At 40.9% G+C, this 18,246-nt stretch overlaps 1 protein-coding gene across 1 annotated transcript in view; it reads right to left on the bottom strand.

Annotated features, from left to right (window-relative positions):
* The window catches only part of si:ch211-236l14.4 (SITS-binding protein), a 73,451-nt gene extending 55,875 nt beyond the window's left edge, over positions 1 to 17,576 (bottom strand). The window contains exons 1-2 of the mRNA XM_034176883.1: positions 16,468 to 17,576; positions 11,799 to 11,973 (exon numbers count right to left, since the gene is read on the bottom strand). Coding sequence (XP_034032774.1) covers positions 11,799 to 11,973; positions 16,468 to 16,938 — 646 coding nt within the window. The 5' untranslated portion in view covers positions 16,939 to 17,576. The remainder of the gene's footprint in view (positions 1 to 11,798; positions 11,974 to 16,467) is intronic.
* Positions 17,577 to 18,246: the final 670 nt, after the last annotated feature.

An 18,246-nucleotide genomic window follows, 5' to 3' on the forward strand; every position in this document is an offset into this window, starting at 1 on the left:
ATTCTATTCTAGAATTAACAGGAAGCCAATGAAGAGAGGCCAATATGGGTGAGATATGCTCTCTCCTTCTAGTCCCCGTCAGTACTCTAGCTGCAGCATTTTGAATTAACTGAAGGCTTTTTAGGGAACTTTTAGGACAACCTGATAATAATGAATTACAATAGTCCAGCCTAGAGGAAATAAATGCATGAATTAGTTTTTCAGCATCACTCTGAGACAAGACCTTTCTGATTTTAGAGATATTGCGTAAATGCAAAAAAGCAGTCCTACATATTTGTTTAATATGCGCTTTGAATGACATATCCTGATCAAAAATGACTCCAAGATTTCTCACAGTATTACTAGAGCTCAGGGTAATGCCATCCAGAGTAAGGATCTGGTTAGACACCATGTTTCTAAGATTTGTGGGGCCAAGTACAATAACTTCAGTTTTATCTGAGTTTAAAAGCAGGAAATTAGAGGTCATCCATGTCTTTATGTCTGTAAGACAATCCTGCAGTTTAGCTAATTGGTGTGTGTCCTCTGGCTTCATGGATAGATAAAGCTGGGTATCATCTGCGTAACAATGAAAATTTAAGCAATACCGTCTAATAATACTGCCTAAGGGAAGCATGTATAAAGTGAATAAAATTGGTCCTAGCACAGAACCTTGTGGAACTCCATAATTAACTTTAGTCTGTGAAGAAGATTCCCCATTTACATGAACAAATTGTAATCTATTAGACAAATATGATTCAAACCACCGCAACGCAGTGCCTTTAATACCTATGGCATGCTCTAATCTCTGTAATAAAACTTTATGGTCAACAGTATCAAAAGCAGCACTGAGGTCTAACAGAACAAGCACAGAGATGAGTCCACTGTCCGAGGCCATAAGAAGATCATTTGTAACCTTCACTAATGCTGTTTCTGTACTATGATGAATTCTAAAACCTGACTGAAACTCTTCAAATAGACCATTCCTCTGCAGATGATCAGTTAGCTGTTTTACAACTACCCTTTCAAGAATTTTTGAGAGAAAAGGAAGGTTGGAGATTGGCCTATAATTAGCTAAGATAGCTGGGTCAAGTGATGGCTTTTTAAGTAATGGTTTAATTACTGCCACCTTAAAAGCCTGTGGTACATAGCCAACTAATAAAGATAGATTGATCATATTTAAGATCAAAGCATTAATTAATGGTAGGGCTTCCTTGAGCAGCCTGGTAGGAATCGGGTCTAATAGACATTTTGATGGTTTGGAGGAAGTAACTAATGAAAATAACTCAGACAGAACAATCGGAGAGAAAGAGTCTAATCAAATACCGGCATCACTGAAAGCAGCCAAAGAGAACGATATGTCTGGGATGGTTATGAGTAATTTTTTCTCTAATAGTTAAAATTTTATTAGCAAAGAAAGTCATGAAGTCATTACTAGTTAAAGTTAATGGAATACTCAGCTCAATAGAGCTCTGACTCTTTGTCAGCCTGGCTACAGTGCTGAAAAGAAACTTGGGGTTGTTCTTATTTTCTTCAATTAGTGATGAGTAGAAAGATGTCCTAGCTTTACGGAGGGCTTTTTTATAGAGCAACAGACTCTTTTTCCAGGCTAAGTGAAGATCTTCTAAATTAGTGAGACGCCATTTCCTCTCCAACTTACGGGTTATCTGCTTTAAGCTACGAGTTTGTGAGTTATACCACGGAGTCAGGCACTTCTGATTTAAAGCTCTCTTTTTCAGAGGAGTTACAGCATCCAAAGTTGTCTTCAATGAGGATGTAAAACTATTGACGAGATACTCTATCTCACTTACAGAGTTTAGGTAGCTACTCTGCACTGTGTTGGTATATGGCATTAGAGAACATAAAGAAGGAATCATATCCTTAAACCTAGTTACAGTGCTTTCTGAAAGACTTCTAGTGTAATGAAACTTATTCCCCACTGCTGGGTAGTCCATCAGAGTAAATGTAAATGTTATTAAGAAATGATCAGACAGAAGGGAGTTTTCAGGGAATACTGTTAAGTCTTCTATTTCCATACCATAAGTCAGAACAAGATCTAAGATATGATTAAAGTGGTGGGTGGACTCATTTACTTTTTGAGCAAAGCCAATAGAGTCTAATAATAGATTAAATGCAGTGTTGAGGCTGTCATTCTCAGCATCTGTGTGGATGTTAAAATCGCCCACTATAATTATCTTATCTGAGCTAAGCACTAAGTCAGACAAAAGGTCTGAAAATTCACAGAGAAACTCACAGTAACAACCAGGTGGACGATAGATAATAACAAATAAAACTGGTTTTTGGGACTTCCAATTTGGATGGACAAGACTAAGAGTCAAGCTTTCAAATGAATTAAAGCTCTGTCTGGGTTTTTGATTAATTAATAAGCTGGAATGGAAGATTGCTGCTAATCCTCCGCCCCGGCCCGTGCTATGAGCATTCTGACAGTTAGTGTGACTCGGGGGTGTTGACTCATTTAAACTAACATATTCATCCTGCTGTAACCAGGTTTCTGTAAGGCAGAATAAATCAATATGTTGATCAATTATTATATCATTTACCAACAGGGACTTAGAAGAGAGAGACCTAATGTTTAACAGACCACATTTAACTGTTTTAGTCTGTGGTGCAGTTGAAGGTGCTATATTATTTTTTCTTTTTGAATTTTTATGCTTAAATAGATTTTTGCTGGTTATTGGTAGTCTGGGAGCAGGCACCGTCTCTACGGGGATGGGGTAATGAGGGGATGGCAGGGGGAGAGAAGCTGCAGAGAGGTGTGTAACACTACAACTCTGCTTCCTGGTCCCAACCCTGGATAGTCACGGTTTGGAGGATTTAAGAAAATTGGCCAGATTTCTAGAAATGAGAGCTGCTCCATCCAAAGTGGGATGGATGCCGTCTCTCCTAACAAGACCAGGTTTTCCCCAGAAGCTTTGCCAATTATCTATGAAGCCCACCTCATTTTTTGGACACCACTCAGACAGCCAGCAATTCAAGGAGAACATGCGGCTAAACATGTCACTCCCGGTCTGATTGGGGAGGGGCCCAGAGAAAACTACAGAGTCCGACACTGTTTTTGCAAAGTTACACACCGATTTAATGTTAATTTTAGTGACCTCCGATTGGCGTAACCGGGTGTCATTACTGCCGACGTGAATTACAATCTTACCAAATTTACGCTTAGCCTTAGCCAGCAGTTTCAAATTTCCTTCAATGTCGCCTGCTCTGGCCCCCGGAAGACAATTGACTATGGTTGCTGGTGTCGCTAACTTCACATTTCTCAAAACAGAGTCGCCAATAACCAGAGTTTGATCCTCGGCGGGTGTGTCGTCGAGTGGGGAAAAACGGTTAGAGATGTGAACGGGTTGGCGGTGTACACGGGGCTTCTGTTTAGAACTACGCTTCCTCCTCACAGTCACCCAGTCGGCCTGCTTTCCCGGCTGCTCGGGATCTGCCAGGGGGTAACTAACGGCGGCTAAGCTACCTTGGTCCGCACCGACTACAGGGGCCTGGCTAGCTGTAGTATTTTCCACGGTGCGGAGCCGAGTCTCCAATTCGCCCAGCCTGGCCTCCAAAGCTACGAATAAGCTACACTTATTACAAGTACCGTTACTGCTAAAGGAGGCCGAGGAATAACTAAACATTTCACACCCAGAGCAGAAAAGTGCAGGAGAGACAGGAGAAGCCGCCATGCTAAATCGGCTAAGAGCTAGTAGCTATGCTAAGCTAGCGGATTCCTAAAAACACGCAAAGTGAATAATGTGTAAATAATTTAGAGGTGATTCAGCAGAAGGAGTGCTTTAGTTAAGGCACGTAAAGATTACACTGGGAAACAAATCGTAATCTAGATAACTAGATCAATCTAACTGCGCAGATTAAACAGCTAACAGATACAGCAAAACACCGCTGTGCTCCGGAACAGGAAGTGATACAATACCGCAGTGAGAGCCAACCACCAGTAGAGGCAAGCAACCATTTGTTTTATACAAACAAATGGTATTTTTTAGATATGTATTAGATTAATTTGGTTGAGTTGTGTTATATGTAGATGCTGTTGAACTGGAACCTTCGTTTTTTTGTTTTTTTTGTGAGTTGTCTGGAGAAATATTTGACTTCTTTTATCTGTAACTATGTGCTGCTGTGTTCAAATTGTGTTGGATATAAATGTCTATCAACAGGCATATATGCCTGTTTGATTGATTTTATACAGGAGGGTAGGCGTGGATAAGCATTGCTTCTACCTACACCTTTAGGCACCATGTATTTGGTTTATTTTCTTATGTTTCTTTTCGTTTTTGACTTTTCTGTTACGAGTTTGGTTATTTTTATATGAGTGAATTTCTGTTATACATGGGTGGCTAATAAATGATTATTATTATTATTATTATTATTATTATTATTATTATTATTATTATTATTATTATTATTATTATTATTATTATTATCATATGTGACTAGAATCTGGCTAGCTCAGGTCTCATTACATCATGCTACCACACTACATTCATGTAATGACAGCACCCTCTCCACTGCAGCAGTGTTCGGCACAGCTGCAATGGCAAGGACAGTAAACAACCTTCTTTCTCTGCGGCTCCGTCTCGCCAAGAGAATCTGCCGTGCTTTTTCTTCAGTCTGACCTTTGCTAAATGAACAGTCGTACTGCATGTTGCTGCTTCTGCATCTGTCCTCACTCCCCTGGTGCTGAATTCACACCTCGTGCCAGAGCTTTGGCCAATCAGAAGCCCAGTCTGAAGCATCAGACAACCACAGGATATAAATGCATGAGTATTGTAGAAGTAACAAACAAGTACAGGACAAAATGGTAAACAAATGTGCAAGCACCGGGCAAGCTCTAAGTCTGTTGTCTGCTCAAAGTTTTGAGCATGTACAAAACTATCCAATGGACTTGCTGGACATCAACTGGCAAGGAGCACATTTAACGAATGACAAAAGGACTGGTACAGAACAAGAACGAACACAAATGGATATCCAAAGTTTCATATACTATAAGTTACTTATACGTTTCCTCAATGCATCATAGTGTAACACACTTTAGGGATCAAGGTCCTTGCACAAAGAACAGTAGTGATTTTCCAGTTTAACGGGGAACCAAGCCCACCACCTTAACCGTTACTAGTGAATAAAGTGTTGGGCTTGATTCTAGTGACTAGACCATCACACCTTTAAAATACTGTACTTTCTGTGGAAGCTGTGCATCACCACAGTGACAGCAGGCTGCCACTCAGTGGTGCCTATTGGCCCTGCAGCTGGGAGATACCTAAATCCATGATCTCCAATCCATTTAGCTGCCATACTTAGTTGCAAGTGGATGTCCTTCTAAGTCCTATGCATGATCCAAGGCTTTAAAATGTAAACTGTTCCTTCAAGACTTTGGCTCGTGTAAATGTAGCGATACACCACTGAGGCTCCATGGCTGAGAATCCATCTTATTTTTTTAACACAGGATGTGATATCTAATCCAGTCTTAGTTTGTATGGATAAAGACAGGTGGGGATATGATGAGTTCTTCCAGATGGCAATGCTCTCAAATGTCACTCTTCTGTGCAGCCGGCTACTTATCTGTGTGGTGTTTAACCGCTTTACTATTTCGTCCATTTTGATTCTGTTTAACAGGATTTCTGACGTTGACACTGTATAACGTCTGTTTCACTGTTTTCAGTCTCTCTCTGTTAACAGTCCCCAGGAGTCCTCTTAGCATCGATATATCAGTCACAATATTCCACACCACATTTATAATGGGCTCCTTGGACTAACTGGAGTCAGTGACGACAACCCTCATGAGCGCACACACACGTGCACACGCACACACGCCCATTCCACATATCACAGAAATATGTCTGTTTAGGGTTTTGTTTACAAAGGATTTACATTATTGTGCATCTTTGGGCTACACTTCTGTTAAAGTCCTGTCAAGTGTGTCACACAGAAACCAGCATTTTCACAGCTGGAGCAGAACAGCGTGCGCACACACACACACACACACACACACACACACACACACACACACACACACACACACACACACACACACACACACACACACACACACACACACACACACACACCTCACTGTGGAGGTTTAGGGTTTAGTGGAGGAATGTTAATCATAATGTACAGTTTGGTAATGGAGTGGAAAATCCACAGTGGGTTCTATTTCATATGAAAGTACAATATCCCACACAATAACCACTTTTACAGTTATGAGAAAGACTGGAGCACAATAAAAATGGACCGTTGGTCTGCATGCTGTCTTTGCTCATTATTTGTGCTACATTCAAATAGATCTGTGAGTTTCAAACATGCAACATATTATCAATGCAGACAAAGTAAGTAAGTACAAGTCACAATAGTTTGGTGGGAGGGGGTGGTGGCCAAGTGGATAATGCGCTTGGTTTCAGTGCAGAAGGTTCCAGGTTCAAATCCCACCCCTGCCACATTTCTCCATGTAATTGCGTCAGGAAGGGCATCCGGCGTAAAAAACCTGTGCCAATTCAACATGCAGATCCACCTTGGATTTGCTGTAGCGATCCCGAGTGCAAACAAGGGAGCAGCCGAAGGGACTTACTTTTTACAATAGTTTTGTTGTGTGTTGGGGGGGTTTGGCTGGATGTTTTTGTGTTGTTTTCTTTTCTTTGCTCTCCAGGTGGTATGCAAACTGGTTTTTGTCTGTGGAGACGGTGCTGGCAGAAGAGTCCTTCACCCTCATCAGCATTATTACCTGCACCTGTGGAGGATGTTCACGTGCAGGCCTACTGACTCGCAGCACACCTGTGGATGATGCTCACGTGTAAACTTAAAGACTTTCAGCTGAAGCAGGTAATGAGATGGCGTTCTGCATTTAAGCCATGAGTGGTTCAAGCAAAATTGCCGGGAACTCGACCTTGTGAGATGCTGAGGACCGCGCCAGGGTTTGACACACCGTGCCTGTGAAGGAGGACGGGTGAGGGACACATGCTGTCAGCACACATCAGAGGTGATTACTGTCTGAATGATCGTAAATAGTAATTTGGTATTTTGTTACGCAGTATATTTGAACATTGATGAGAATTGTGCAGTTTGCTTCTCACTGCCATGGCGTACGGATTGATGATCCTCCACCTGTTGTGAGAAGCTGCTCATTTACATAAAGCTTAAATTCAGACCTGAATGTGTTGCTGATAGTGTGTGCCTCTGAAAGATATTTGCTGTAGCTCTGTTGACTTACCTCACCTTTTCCATCCTTCACAGAGTCAGTTTGTCGTGTCCACCTGGGGGGTGTTTGGCGGTGAATCTGACTCCAGAAGCGCCGAGGCTTTGAACCTTTTGGGCGCTGGAGAGCGCGCCGTCCTTCACTCCACCAGACAAACCACATATTTATGTTGTGCACTAATTATTGCACTAGAGGGGGAAATAAAATTGTTTTGTTTGTGGAACCGCTTTCTGGTTATTTAGCGCTGGGTTCGGTCAGACGTTGGTCCGCTCCTCAACCTGCGTCTGCACATAAGTTTAGTGGTGTTTTTTTTTTTTTTCGGTGGGTGGGGGGGGGGGGGATATTGTAATTGCTATATCTGATTAATTCACTACTATTACATAATAGTTATAACTTTATAACAGTTACAAAGATTTCATGCTGCTACAACTACACATATGTGTGTGTGTATATAACCTGGCAGAGTAACCATGTTGTAAATAATCAAATAGGCTGTAGCCAGCGTGCCATATATATATATATGACACAGCTAATAACAACGTTATACGCACATCGCGTTTTTTCTGAAGATGAAGATGCACATAATAATAATATTAATAATAATAATATATACTATTATTGTTGTTATATAACCATCCACCACAGGTAAGTAAGTTATTGCAGTAAATATACTTTTAATGCTTCTGTAGATGTCTTTGTCATTGCTGGGCATCAGTGTGCTGTTTATGGGGTCGTGTGCAGTTTGTGCCTGAGATGTCTTGGCAGCGTTCAGACTGTTAATCTCAATATGATCTGACCCCCGCCTTCAAAGCAAAACAGGAACACACTGGATTTTCCCTTTGTTTTCCTGCACACAAAATCATTGAAAGAGTTCTCATTTGTGTTTCTCTCCATTTGTGGATTCACATTTTCAAAGTTAATATTAGGAGCTCGATCAGGAGTATGGAAATGTTAGCAAGGCAAATTGCAATTCAGTAAACTTTGTACACTGTTTTTGTTTGAATACTAAAGGAAAGAACAAAGGAACTCAGAGTAAAGGGAATGGCGCCAAACCGCAACTTTTCCACCAAATTAGCATACATGCACTGTTGCATAGTGATAGCTTGCACAGAACTGAATGACTCTGCTTGTTTGATAATGCTGTCATCCTTTGCTTTGCTCAACAGCATCAATTTTATGTGTGAAACTTGCAAAAATCCCAAATTGAGTCAAAATTAACATTGTCTACAGAACAAACATTAAGTAAGAGCTCTGTAGTGATTTTTTTTTTTTAACCAGGTATTTTATATAAAATGCAGTGGGCCCATTCAAGGCACAGCCATCCTGCTTTGTGCACACTTGATCCCATCAGATTTCAGAAGTGAAGCAGGCTCTGTCTTAATTGGTACATGGCTGGGAGACAGTTTGGGAAGACCACACTATGTGTGTTTCTCCATATAGAACTAGAGTTGCATCAGGAAGGACACCGGGTGTAAAACTTGTGCCAAATCCTAATGTGGATCTGTACTCGATCTGCTGTGGTGACCGTGCACACTCAGGAGCAGCCGAAGGACACACAACAACAGCAGTAACAACAACAACAACAAGCAATGAGCACGTTCAAACACACAAATAGTAAAGTTATGACAAACATATTGACTGGAAATTGCTTTATAATATCAACACCACTTTCCCAGGGGATCTACTGGCCAGCGGCCGATTCCTAAAGCTCAACTCTACACAAAACCCAAGTGTTAAAGCTGCAGTGTGTGATTTAGGGATGTTTATTAGCAGAAATGTAATACAGCTTGGAAGGAGCCCTTCATATCTACATGGCGAGCGGCACCCCTCATGGGGGCCACTATATTCCACTGCCATGTTGATACAGTACCCCAATAGGGACATATTTACCTCAACCTTTGCATTTTTCAGTGTAGCTGGAACAGATTAATCAGTAGCCCCCCCCCCCCGTATGCTGTCTATTGGTTGCTAGTTGCAAAAACAAAGATCATGCATATTGCTTATCACAAGGGAGTGGGGCATGAATCTCCATTGCTAAACAAGTGAAAACATGAAGGGAAACAAAATCAACACAGGTGATGTGATAATGCAATCTGCAACCTCACCACTAGGTGATGCTAAACCCTACACATTGTAGCTTTAACTTCTAAAAATGACTCGTTACCTAATTTCTCTCCTCAAATATGAAGCAAGTCCCCAAAATATGAAGATATAAAAATATTGTTGCTACCATAACATAATAAACAGAGGGACACAGGCAGAAGGAGAATAAAAGCCTTCAACAGGCAGGTTGGTTTGGGAAGCAGCTAATTTAGTAAACGCCAGACAAAGTCATCTTGAGAGCCCAAAGTTCTCGAGGTTAAAGCAACACGCGCTTGGACTCACAAACACGTGTGTGCACAGGGAGTGCACACCAAGCGTTCCTCATCAGCCACATTAGCCATTCACATCCGCCCGTGGTCTCTGCCTCCTTTCTGCACCCCAGGATAAAATCTAACACCCCCAAAATAACCCGGTGAGTTATAAGAGTCAGCAGGGCTATCATCCAAGCTGCCCTTTTATTAGAAACAAAAGACAATTACCCCAGGTTTTTTTTTTTTTTGCCCCACAGTTAATTTAAGATGCCAAAATGTTGGTTTGCATCTCTTTGTAGTCTAATCTCTCAATTAATAAAGCGGGATGCCACAGACCGTGTTGTGTTACACTCTATTTGTGGGTCAGCTGTCAGATCCAACTCTGATGTTTTTGGAGATGATGGTTCTGACCATTTGTGTTTGCTCACTCACAAACAAACACATGGGGGTTGAGTGGGGGTGGGGGGTCACGGAAATACAACAGCAGCCGCTGCAGGGCTTCCCTCATGACCGGGGATTCGCACCACGCATCATATACCCGCTGGTGTGGGTTCAGATTTCCCATGCTGTTGTGCAAACCCTGCACCAGTGGCAACAGTGGAAAAATAAAAGATTCAAAAATGCCATTCTTGTGACACGGGGTGTCAGGAAGAGCTGTAACTCTCTGTGCTGACCTTTGATAAAAACCTGATCTCCACTGATCCTAACTTCTCCAAACCAAACAAACAAACAACAACAAAAAATCCAGCAAGGGCCGATGAGAGAGTGCAATGCCCTCACCTTGAATATTAATTCTTTATAGTTCAGTAATATCATGATACATACCAGTAGTTCTGCGTGGCCTTGACATTTGATCAATTCTGTCCAAAATTCATCCAGTTTCTCTGACTAACACATAACCTTTTTCACCATGTTTAATCCATATAGGCTCCAAACTGGTTTAAGTTCACCGGACATGACCTTGAATTAGACCTGTCAAAGTCACCCAAGGCCAAAAGTCATGTGACCAAAAGAAAGGTGTTTTGCAGCTTCATATAGCCCTATGGTCAGATTATCTGTAAATGAGGGTGACAAGAAACAGTTAGCATTTGTTGCTTGATGGGCGTTCCTGGGCATGGCCAACTTTAGCCATAGTTTGTAATAGACAGGGAAATCCAACACTGTCACTGTGACCTTCTCCTCTGGGCTTGACTGTTTAAGGGAACCAAAGGCTGATTGATTTGTTTTGGTAAAGGATCCCTTACACAGGACGGTGTCCTTTGACAGTCCCTTGTGCATCCAAAAAAATTCTCAGGACAAGCAAGGTATGTAAAACCACCTTTCTGTGTAAGTGCTCCAACATCCCTTGTGCATTGTTTACGTATGCACGTATGCGTTTACCAAGCATCCTCTGTACAACCACTGGCAACCGTGGAGTCTTGCACTTTAACTGAGCCTTTGTGCTTTCTCTGTGTGTTGTCTGTGCCACACTTCGGCAACCAATGGCGTTCTTTGAGCATGCATTTTTTTGGTGACACTGATATCTGCGTGTATATATATATATATATATATATATATATATATATATATATATATATATATATATATATATATATATATATATATATATATATATATATATGTATGTATGTATGTATGTATGGTGTGTGTGTGTGTGTGTAGGCATCATTTGCTTTTCCATCACTCTTTGCCTACCTATCGAAGAAGAAACATCCCCTGTCTGATTTGAATGCAGAATCGTGACCGTCATTTACCGGTAAGCATGAGCCTTGGGCTGCGCTGCTGTCCAAGCTACTGAAAGAGTTGAGCAAAAATGTCCATTGTGGGCCTGTGCTACATTATAGCACTGTTCCCTGGCACTCATCACCACGGAGATCACTCACATCTCACATGATTATTTTCTCTTTGAAAATAAAGATGAAAAAAAAAAACTTCCCGCGAAATGTTTATCCACTGTTTACTTTTTGCGGTAGCAAATGATAGGTGTATCTTTCACCAATTTCTTGGAATATCAATTCTGAATATCCCTAATAGGCTATTAGTATCAGTCTCCAAATTTGACCTTGACTTTTAATTGATTTGTCTACAAATCAAATCACTTTGTCCTTGGGTGACCCTTAATCATTCCACCAAACTTAGACTGAATCCGATGAAAACTAAGTTATTTTGTTGACACACAGGTAAACACATGGGACTGATAACAGTACACCCACGTGCATGGCATTGGCCATGAAAACAAAAAACATGTATTTTCTTACCCGAAGACCCCAGGAAGTAGCGCTCACCAGGACGTAGCCCAAAACCAGAGGGATTGTCCTTCAGATCACTGACAATGAAGGGTTGCATGGTGACGTTCTGATTATTGATTGGCCAGCTCTGACCCCGGACACTGGCACCGCCGTACCACGACACATTGGCCATGGAGAAACAGTCCTGACAGGGTGAGTATGAAAATTCACACATTAAGGAAAAAGGGCCGTGAACATATGAATGAGACACATGAAAAAAAAATGGAAAAATAAAAACAGAAAATAAAGTTTTTCTGTGGTGGACTGACTGTCCAGTAGAAGTCACTATCATCAATGTCTTGAACCAATGAATCACTTTCGGAAGCACTTGTTCATTTCGTGTTTCAAAACAGTTAATGTTAATGTTAATGTTAATGTTTCATTTAGTGTTTTGGATGTTTTGAAACAGTGTCTTCTTCTCTGAATCTCTGAAACTATTGCTTCATTAATTACTTTCATGACCCAAACCCCACACTCCTGCTTCAACTTCATTTAGTCAGGGAAATTGTGATGAGACCAAACTCTTTCCAGAGTTCACACATTTACAACTTCACATCTGGAAAATCTGTTGGACAATAAGTAGCCGCACTGGAGCACTGGGAATGCCTTGCTCAAGGGGACATCAGTGATGGCACAGAAGATGGGCCGAGTGGTTAACCACCCCGATCTCCAGTTGATGAAAGAACTGAACAATGTCAGGTCTTTAAACTCTGGGCCACCACTTCTTCCTGTTTCAGAACAGCTGAAACATTGAAATGTGGTTGCCTAAAAGGTCAGTGTAATAATGGTTTCAGTCAGAATCATTTTCTGAAGCAATTGGTTAATTTAATGTTTTGAGCATTTTGAAACATTGAAATATATCTGAAGATTTTGGTTACTTTAATATTTGCAATGTTTCAAAACAGTGAATCTTTCTATTAAGCAAGTCAGTCATTTAGCATTTTGAGCATTTGAAACAGTGAAATATTTCAGAAATAGTTGATTAATTTAAGGTTTACAGTGTTTCAAAATAGTGAATCCTTTTATGAAACAGGTAGTTCATTTTGTCCTTTGAGCATTTTGAAACAGTTAAATATTTCTGAGTTACTTAGGGTTTACAGTATTTCAAAAATAGTGAAGCCTTTTATGGAGCAAATGGTTCATTTGGTGTTTTGAACATTTTGAATCAATGAACCATTTCTGAAGTATTTGCTTCATTAAGTGTTTACATTTTTTCAAAATACTGAGTTATGCTTTAATAGCTCAGATTAAAGGTTACTTCAGGAAACTTTTCTGAAGCAGTTGGTTCATTTTTAGGCAGTTATTTAAAATGAAAAAAAGAGTTTTCTGCACACCAAGATCCATGCAAATATCTTTAATCAATAAAAGGACAAGTTTTAAGTTACAAGCCCTTCATCAGGGCAACATTCCCCATGTGCATGCATCTAAGTGTGCAGAAAACTATTTTTGATTTTACTGTTTTTGTTCTTCTGCCACCTTAGCACATGCTCTGGTCATGAGTACATTTATTTAAAAGAAAAAATATTTTCTGAAATTAATGAGGTTAAATTAGTGTTTAGATATTTTGAAACAGTGAATCCTACTAGCAAGGGGTCCATAAGTATTTCCAGCAGTTTGAAATTGTGACTCATTTATGAAATATGTTGGGGTGATTTTCCGGATTTTTCAAAAACTGATAGGAAACAAACGTCAATGACATTTATATGCGGTGACTCTACGCGTTGTATTATCTGAAACAGTACGAGGTCTGTCAATAAAGTAACGGTCCTTTTATTTTTTTCAAAAACTATATGGATTTCATTAATATGTTTTTACGTCAGACATGCTTGAACCCTCGTGTGCATGCGTGAGTTTTTCCACACCTGTCGGTTACGTCATTCGCTTGCGAGCACGCCTTGGGAAGGAGTGGTCCCGCCCCCTCGTCAGATTTTCATTGTCTGGAAATGGCGGAATGAAAAGGACTTTTTTCCCATCAGAATTTTTTTAGAAGCTGTTAGAGACTGGCAACCGGAAACCATTCGAAAAATTTATCTGGCTTTCGGTGAAAATTTTACGGGCTTCACAGAGAATAAGGACTGTTACTACAGCTTTAAGGACCCCTTTAATGATGCTCGGCGCGCCGCGCTCCGAGCAGCGATGACGTGGCACAAGCCACCGGACCATTTCTAAACGGATGGCTCTGTGGATACGAGACCATCGTGTGCTCTTTCTCTGGTTATCACAAGAGCTGGACATCAGCCATTTTCCGGCAGATTTCACTTTTAACAAGAGATTTTGTCATGGAAAGCTGCGCGGACGCTTCGCGCGTAAAGACCGATTCGCTTTGGAAGCGAGACAACGGAACACCTCCGTTTCGGTGTGTCAGAGGACAAGTTTGGACATGTCCAGCTCTCCACAATTTCTCTGATACTTACTGGAAGTATCAGAGAAAAGGGGTCCTTAAAGCTGTAGTAACAGTCCTTATTCTCTGTGAAGCCCGTAAAATTTTCACCAAAAGCCAGATAAATTTTTCGAATGGTTTCCAGGTGCCAGTTTGTAACAGCTTCTGAAAAAATTCTGATGGGAAAAAAGTCCTTTTCATTACGCCATTTCCAGACAATGAAAATCCGATGAGGGGGCGGGACCACTCCTTCCCAAGACGTGCTCACAGGCGAATGACGTAACCGACAGGCGTGGAAAAACTCACGCATGCGCACAAGGGTTCAAGCATGTCTGACGTAAAAACATATGAATGAAATCCATATAGTTTTTGAAAAAAAATAAAAAGGACCGTTACTTTATTGACAGACCTCGTATGTGTAAAAGTAAAACTGTGTTTTGTCTGTATAGTGTGGTAAGCAAAAGGACAGTATGCATCATGGCTTTCCAGAGGAGATATGAAGTTATTATTATTAATCGTATAAGGAAATATGAAGTTAGCAACATAGTAAATCTGCCATGAGACATACTGGCCCAACAACTATATAGTTAATTTAGTGTTAAATCACTTTAAAACAATGAACTATTTTCAAATTTCTCAAAACAATGATAAGTGGTTTTCTTCAAGACTTTTTGTTTGTTTGTTTGTTTGATTGATTTTCTTTTCAAAAAGCACTCAGAAAAAAAAAATCATTTTCTATAGCTCATTTTGTTAAATTAATGTTCCATGCATTTGAAAATTAATTATATCTGGACCTGTTGCTTGAATCTGGTGTTCACTGTGTTTCAAAGCTGAATCTTTTTGGAAAACAATTGGTTAATTAAGTGTTTTGAGTTGTTTGAAACAGTGATTAAATTATGAAGCATCTGGTTAAATTTTTATAGTTTCAAAAGTCATTTTCTGAAACAGTTGTTTCATATAGTATTTTCAACAATCAATTCTAATGTGAAACAATCGCTTAATTTATTGTTTCAAACATTTTGAAATTTAATTACATCAAGCATTTTACAATTCAATTCAATGTTTCAACTTTTCAAAAGCTCTAGTTTCTACCAGATGTACGTATGGCATATTTCAGGAAGGGTTTAAACCTGGAATCTATCTAGTGGCTACAAGTAAATAAATGCTGGGGATCACTGAGTGAAAGAGTGGAGATTAAAAAGAAAATTTACAGAAATTGAGAGAAGGAAGTTGATTTAGACATGAACTGCTTGACAGCGCAGAAGACAGAAAATGTTTTTAATGCTCCTGCAGGAATACACACACACACACACACACACACACGCACGCACGCACGCACACACACACACACACACACACACACACACACACACACACACACACACACACACACACACACACACACACACACACACACACACACACACACCAGGAGGTCGCTCAAAACAAGCCTGATTGACCACAAATTTTGCAGAGTAAAAATTTGGTCCCAGTCCAAGTAGAATTAAATATACTGCATCACAGTGCTAAATCAACTCTATCACAGTGTAAAATCAACTCGTAATGGAGTAGAAACACTTTGATTTGACAATAGAGTGTATTTTACTCTATTTAGACTAAGACCAAATGTTATCCCAGCAGGGTATATTTTACTCAGCAAAATTTACTGTGAATTAAAAAAAAAATTATTTGAAATCTCAGTATGTGCATTTGATCAGTTTGTTATATTTCACATTAAGTTATATGAAAGCTGACACGCACCTGGTGTCTCAGAAAGCATCATAAGGATTGAGTGACAAGTGGTTTGTCTTGCCTCCGTGCGTTTTTACGCACGGCGCGCGAAAAAAAAAGCCCGAAAACAGTTAACGGATCACAGAAGGGGCAGGGTTGTGGAAAACAACAAATAAATACGACATTAGTTTTTAAAAATGTTGTAGTACTCCGAGTGTATACAAAAAAAATAAGAAGCAAGATGCAGAAGCAGTGCGCACAGCCGTGCGCATTTAAAAAAAATCCAATGAAAAGCTGTGAAAATTAATAACACAAGATTCAGTAACATGAAGCCTTTCAAAATAACCTGAAATTTAAATATGAATTGCTCAACCATTTGCGTAAAAATGCCAGTTTTTTAAACTACAGATGCAGATAAATGCTGATTGCACAAACATCTTTAGGAATCACTTCCAAAAGTGGCAAATTTCCACACGTCGTCTTGTGCGTAAATATGTCATAGTAAATCTTAGATGAGAGAAATTGTACCTTTAGCTCCACATGGCAGTGCACCGGCGTCCATGTCATGCTGTAGCACTCCGTCTCCGTCTCCTCATCGACCTCCAGAGAGATCTTCACCTCGGCCACCGAGTCCCACGTATAGCAGAACTCCGTTTTGTTCAGCCAGCACAGGTTCCTCACAAAGGGAACCTCCGTGTCAGGATTCCCCACATTCCCGACGTCTATTTCCACGTAGGTCTTGTCATCAGTCAGGGTCTGTATGACCAGCGAGTGGGTTCTTCTCTCCCAGATCAGTCCGCTGAAAGCCCCCCTGAGGATCCAGTTCTTGTTGGGCTGGTCCACCACTTGCCAGTATATGATCCCGATGGTCATGACAAAGAACACGGCCACTCCGAGACAGGCTATTGCTCCTTTCCAGGTCTCGTTCATCTCCTTCAACCCCGTGTCCCATGTTACCTCTGGGATGGGGCTTGGGTTCCTATTTCGAGCGTGGGGCATGTTGTTTTTGAGATCAGCAAAGAATCAAAGAGGAAAAAATTGTTTCAGAAATCTCTGAGGGTTAAAAATCTCTGCAGCTGCATCATGTCATGGTTGTTTTATTTTTGTTGTTGTTGTTAGGGAAGGTAAAAACCAGCCCGCTCTGTATCTTTTACCACCACGTTTACACCGCTGGCGCTTTATGCGCAATTGTGCCACAGCCAGCAGAGACCGGTCACGTGAAGAAAGCGGCGAAACGTGGAAACCAAATTGTATGAGCTGAATAACAGACTTACCACGTCCCGCTGCCGCTTTAAAAAAAGTTGGTTTTGCAAATTGCATTGAGTGCCGTGCGCGCGTGCAGCAGCTCCGAGCCGGGCTTTGGCAGCACTGCCTGCGAATAGCTCCTAAGACGCTGAGTTGCTTGCCCTGCACTTTCTGACGTAACGCCGGGTTGTTTCTTCAGAGGAAAGGTAGAGAGAGGGAAATGGGGGATCACGAGGGTTTGGCGGAGTCTTGGAGCTGGCCGCCGGTGCGAGGAGGAGGCCACGGACAGCCTGGAAGGAAGTGACCCCGCGCATAGCTCCCGCAAAGTCCGTGCGCTCTCCGTGCGTAAAGGCAGCCTAAGTGGAGACCTGTCATCTGGTGAGTTTGGTTAAAGGTCACGGTCACCACTTGGGCATGGCACAGTGCGGACGTTTGCCACGCCTTACACTGTGAATGAGAGCTCAGTTGACATGAATGACTATTGTAACACGTGGAGTCGCGTTTTGCGCATATTTATTTAATATAATGCATCAGATTCACCAAAAACTTTCATGAGTCATCGGGGCCATTTGAGGAATGATTAAAAACTTTGGCACAAATCATGCTAGACTACACAACATGACATATCCACAGAGAAACAGAAATCTAATAATCCCCCAAATCTGAAGCTTAACATATCATTAAATATATAAAGAATTTTTTAATGTAAATATCTCAGAAAATATGTTGCTAAAGTTATTATATGTTATACTTTTAAAATAATAACTGTATCTTTAAAAAATCATACTGGCAGCCCTGCAGTGAAAACGCAAACATGAGCATTCATGAGTCATTAATTTTGTGCCACTTATCTGAGTTCCACTTGCAGTGACAACAGACTAAGCAGCTCTTCCCACACTTCCCCATCCTCGGCCAAGTCCTGTATCTTATCCCAGGCATGACCCGTTGCATCCTCTCCAGATGCCCAAACTACCTCACCTGGCTCTTTTTGATGGGAAAAAGCTGCAGCTCTAATCAGAGTCCCTCTTGGATAGTTGAGCTTCTCACAAGCCCTGATAACCA

Source organism: Thalassophryne amazonica, chromosome 8, assembly GCF_902500255.1.
Source record: "Thalassophryne amazonica chromosome 8, fThaAma1.1, whole genome shotgun sequence".
NCBI classification, from domain to species: domain Eukaryota; kingdom Metazoa; phylum Chordata; class Actinopteri; order Batrachoidiformes; family Batrachoididae; genus Thalassophryne; species Thalassophryne amazonica.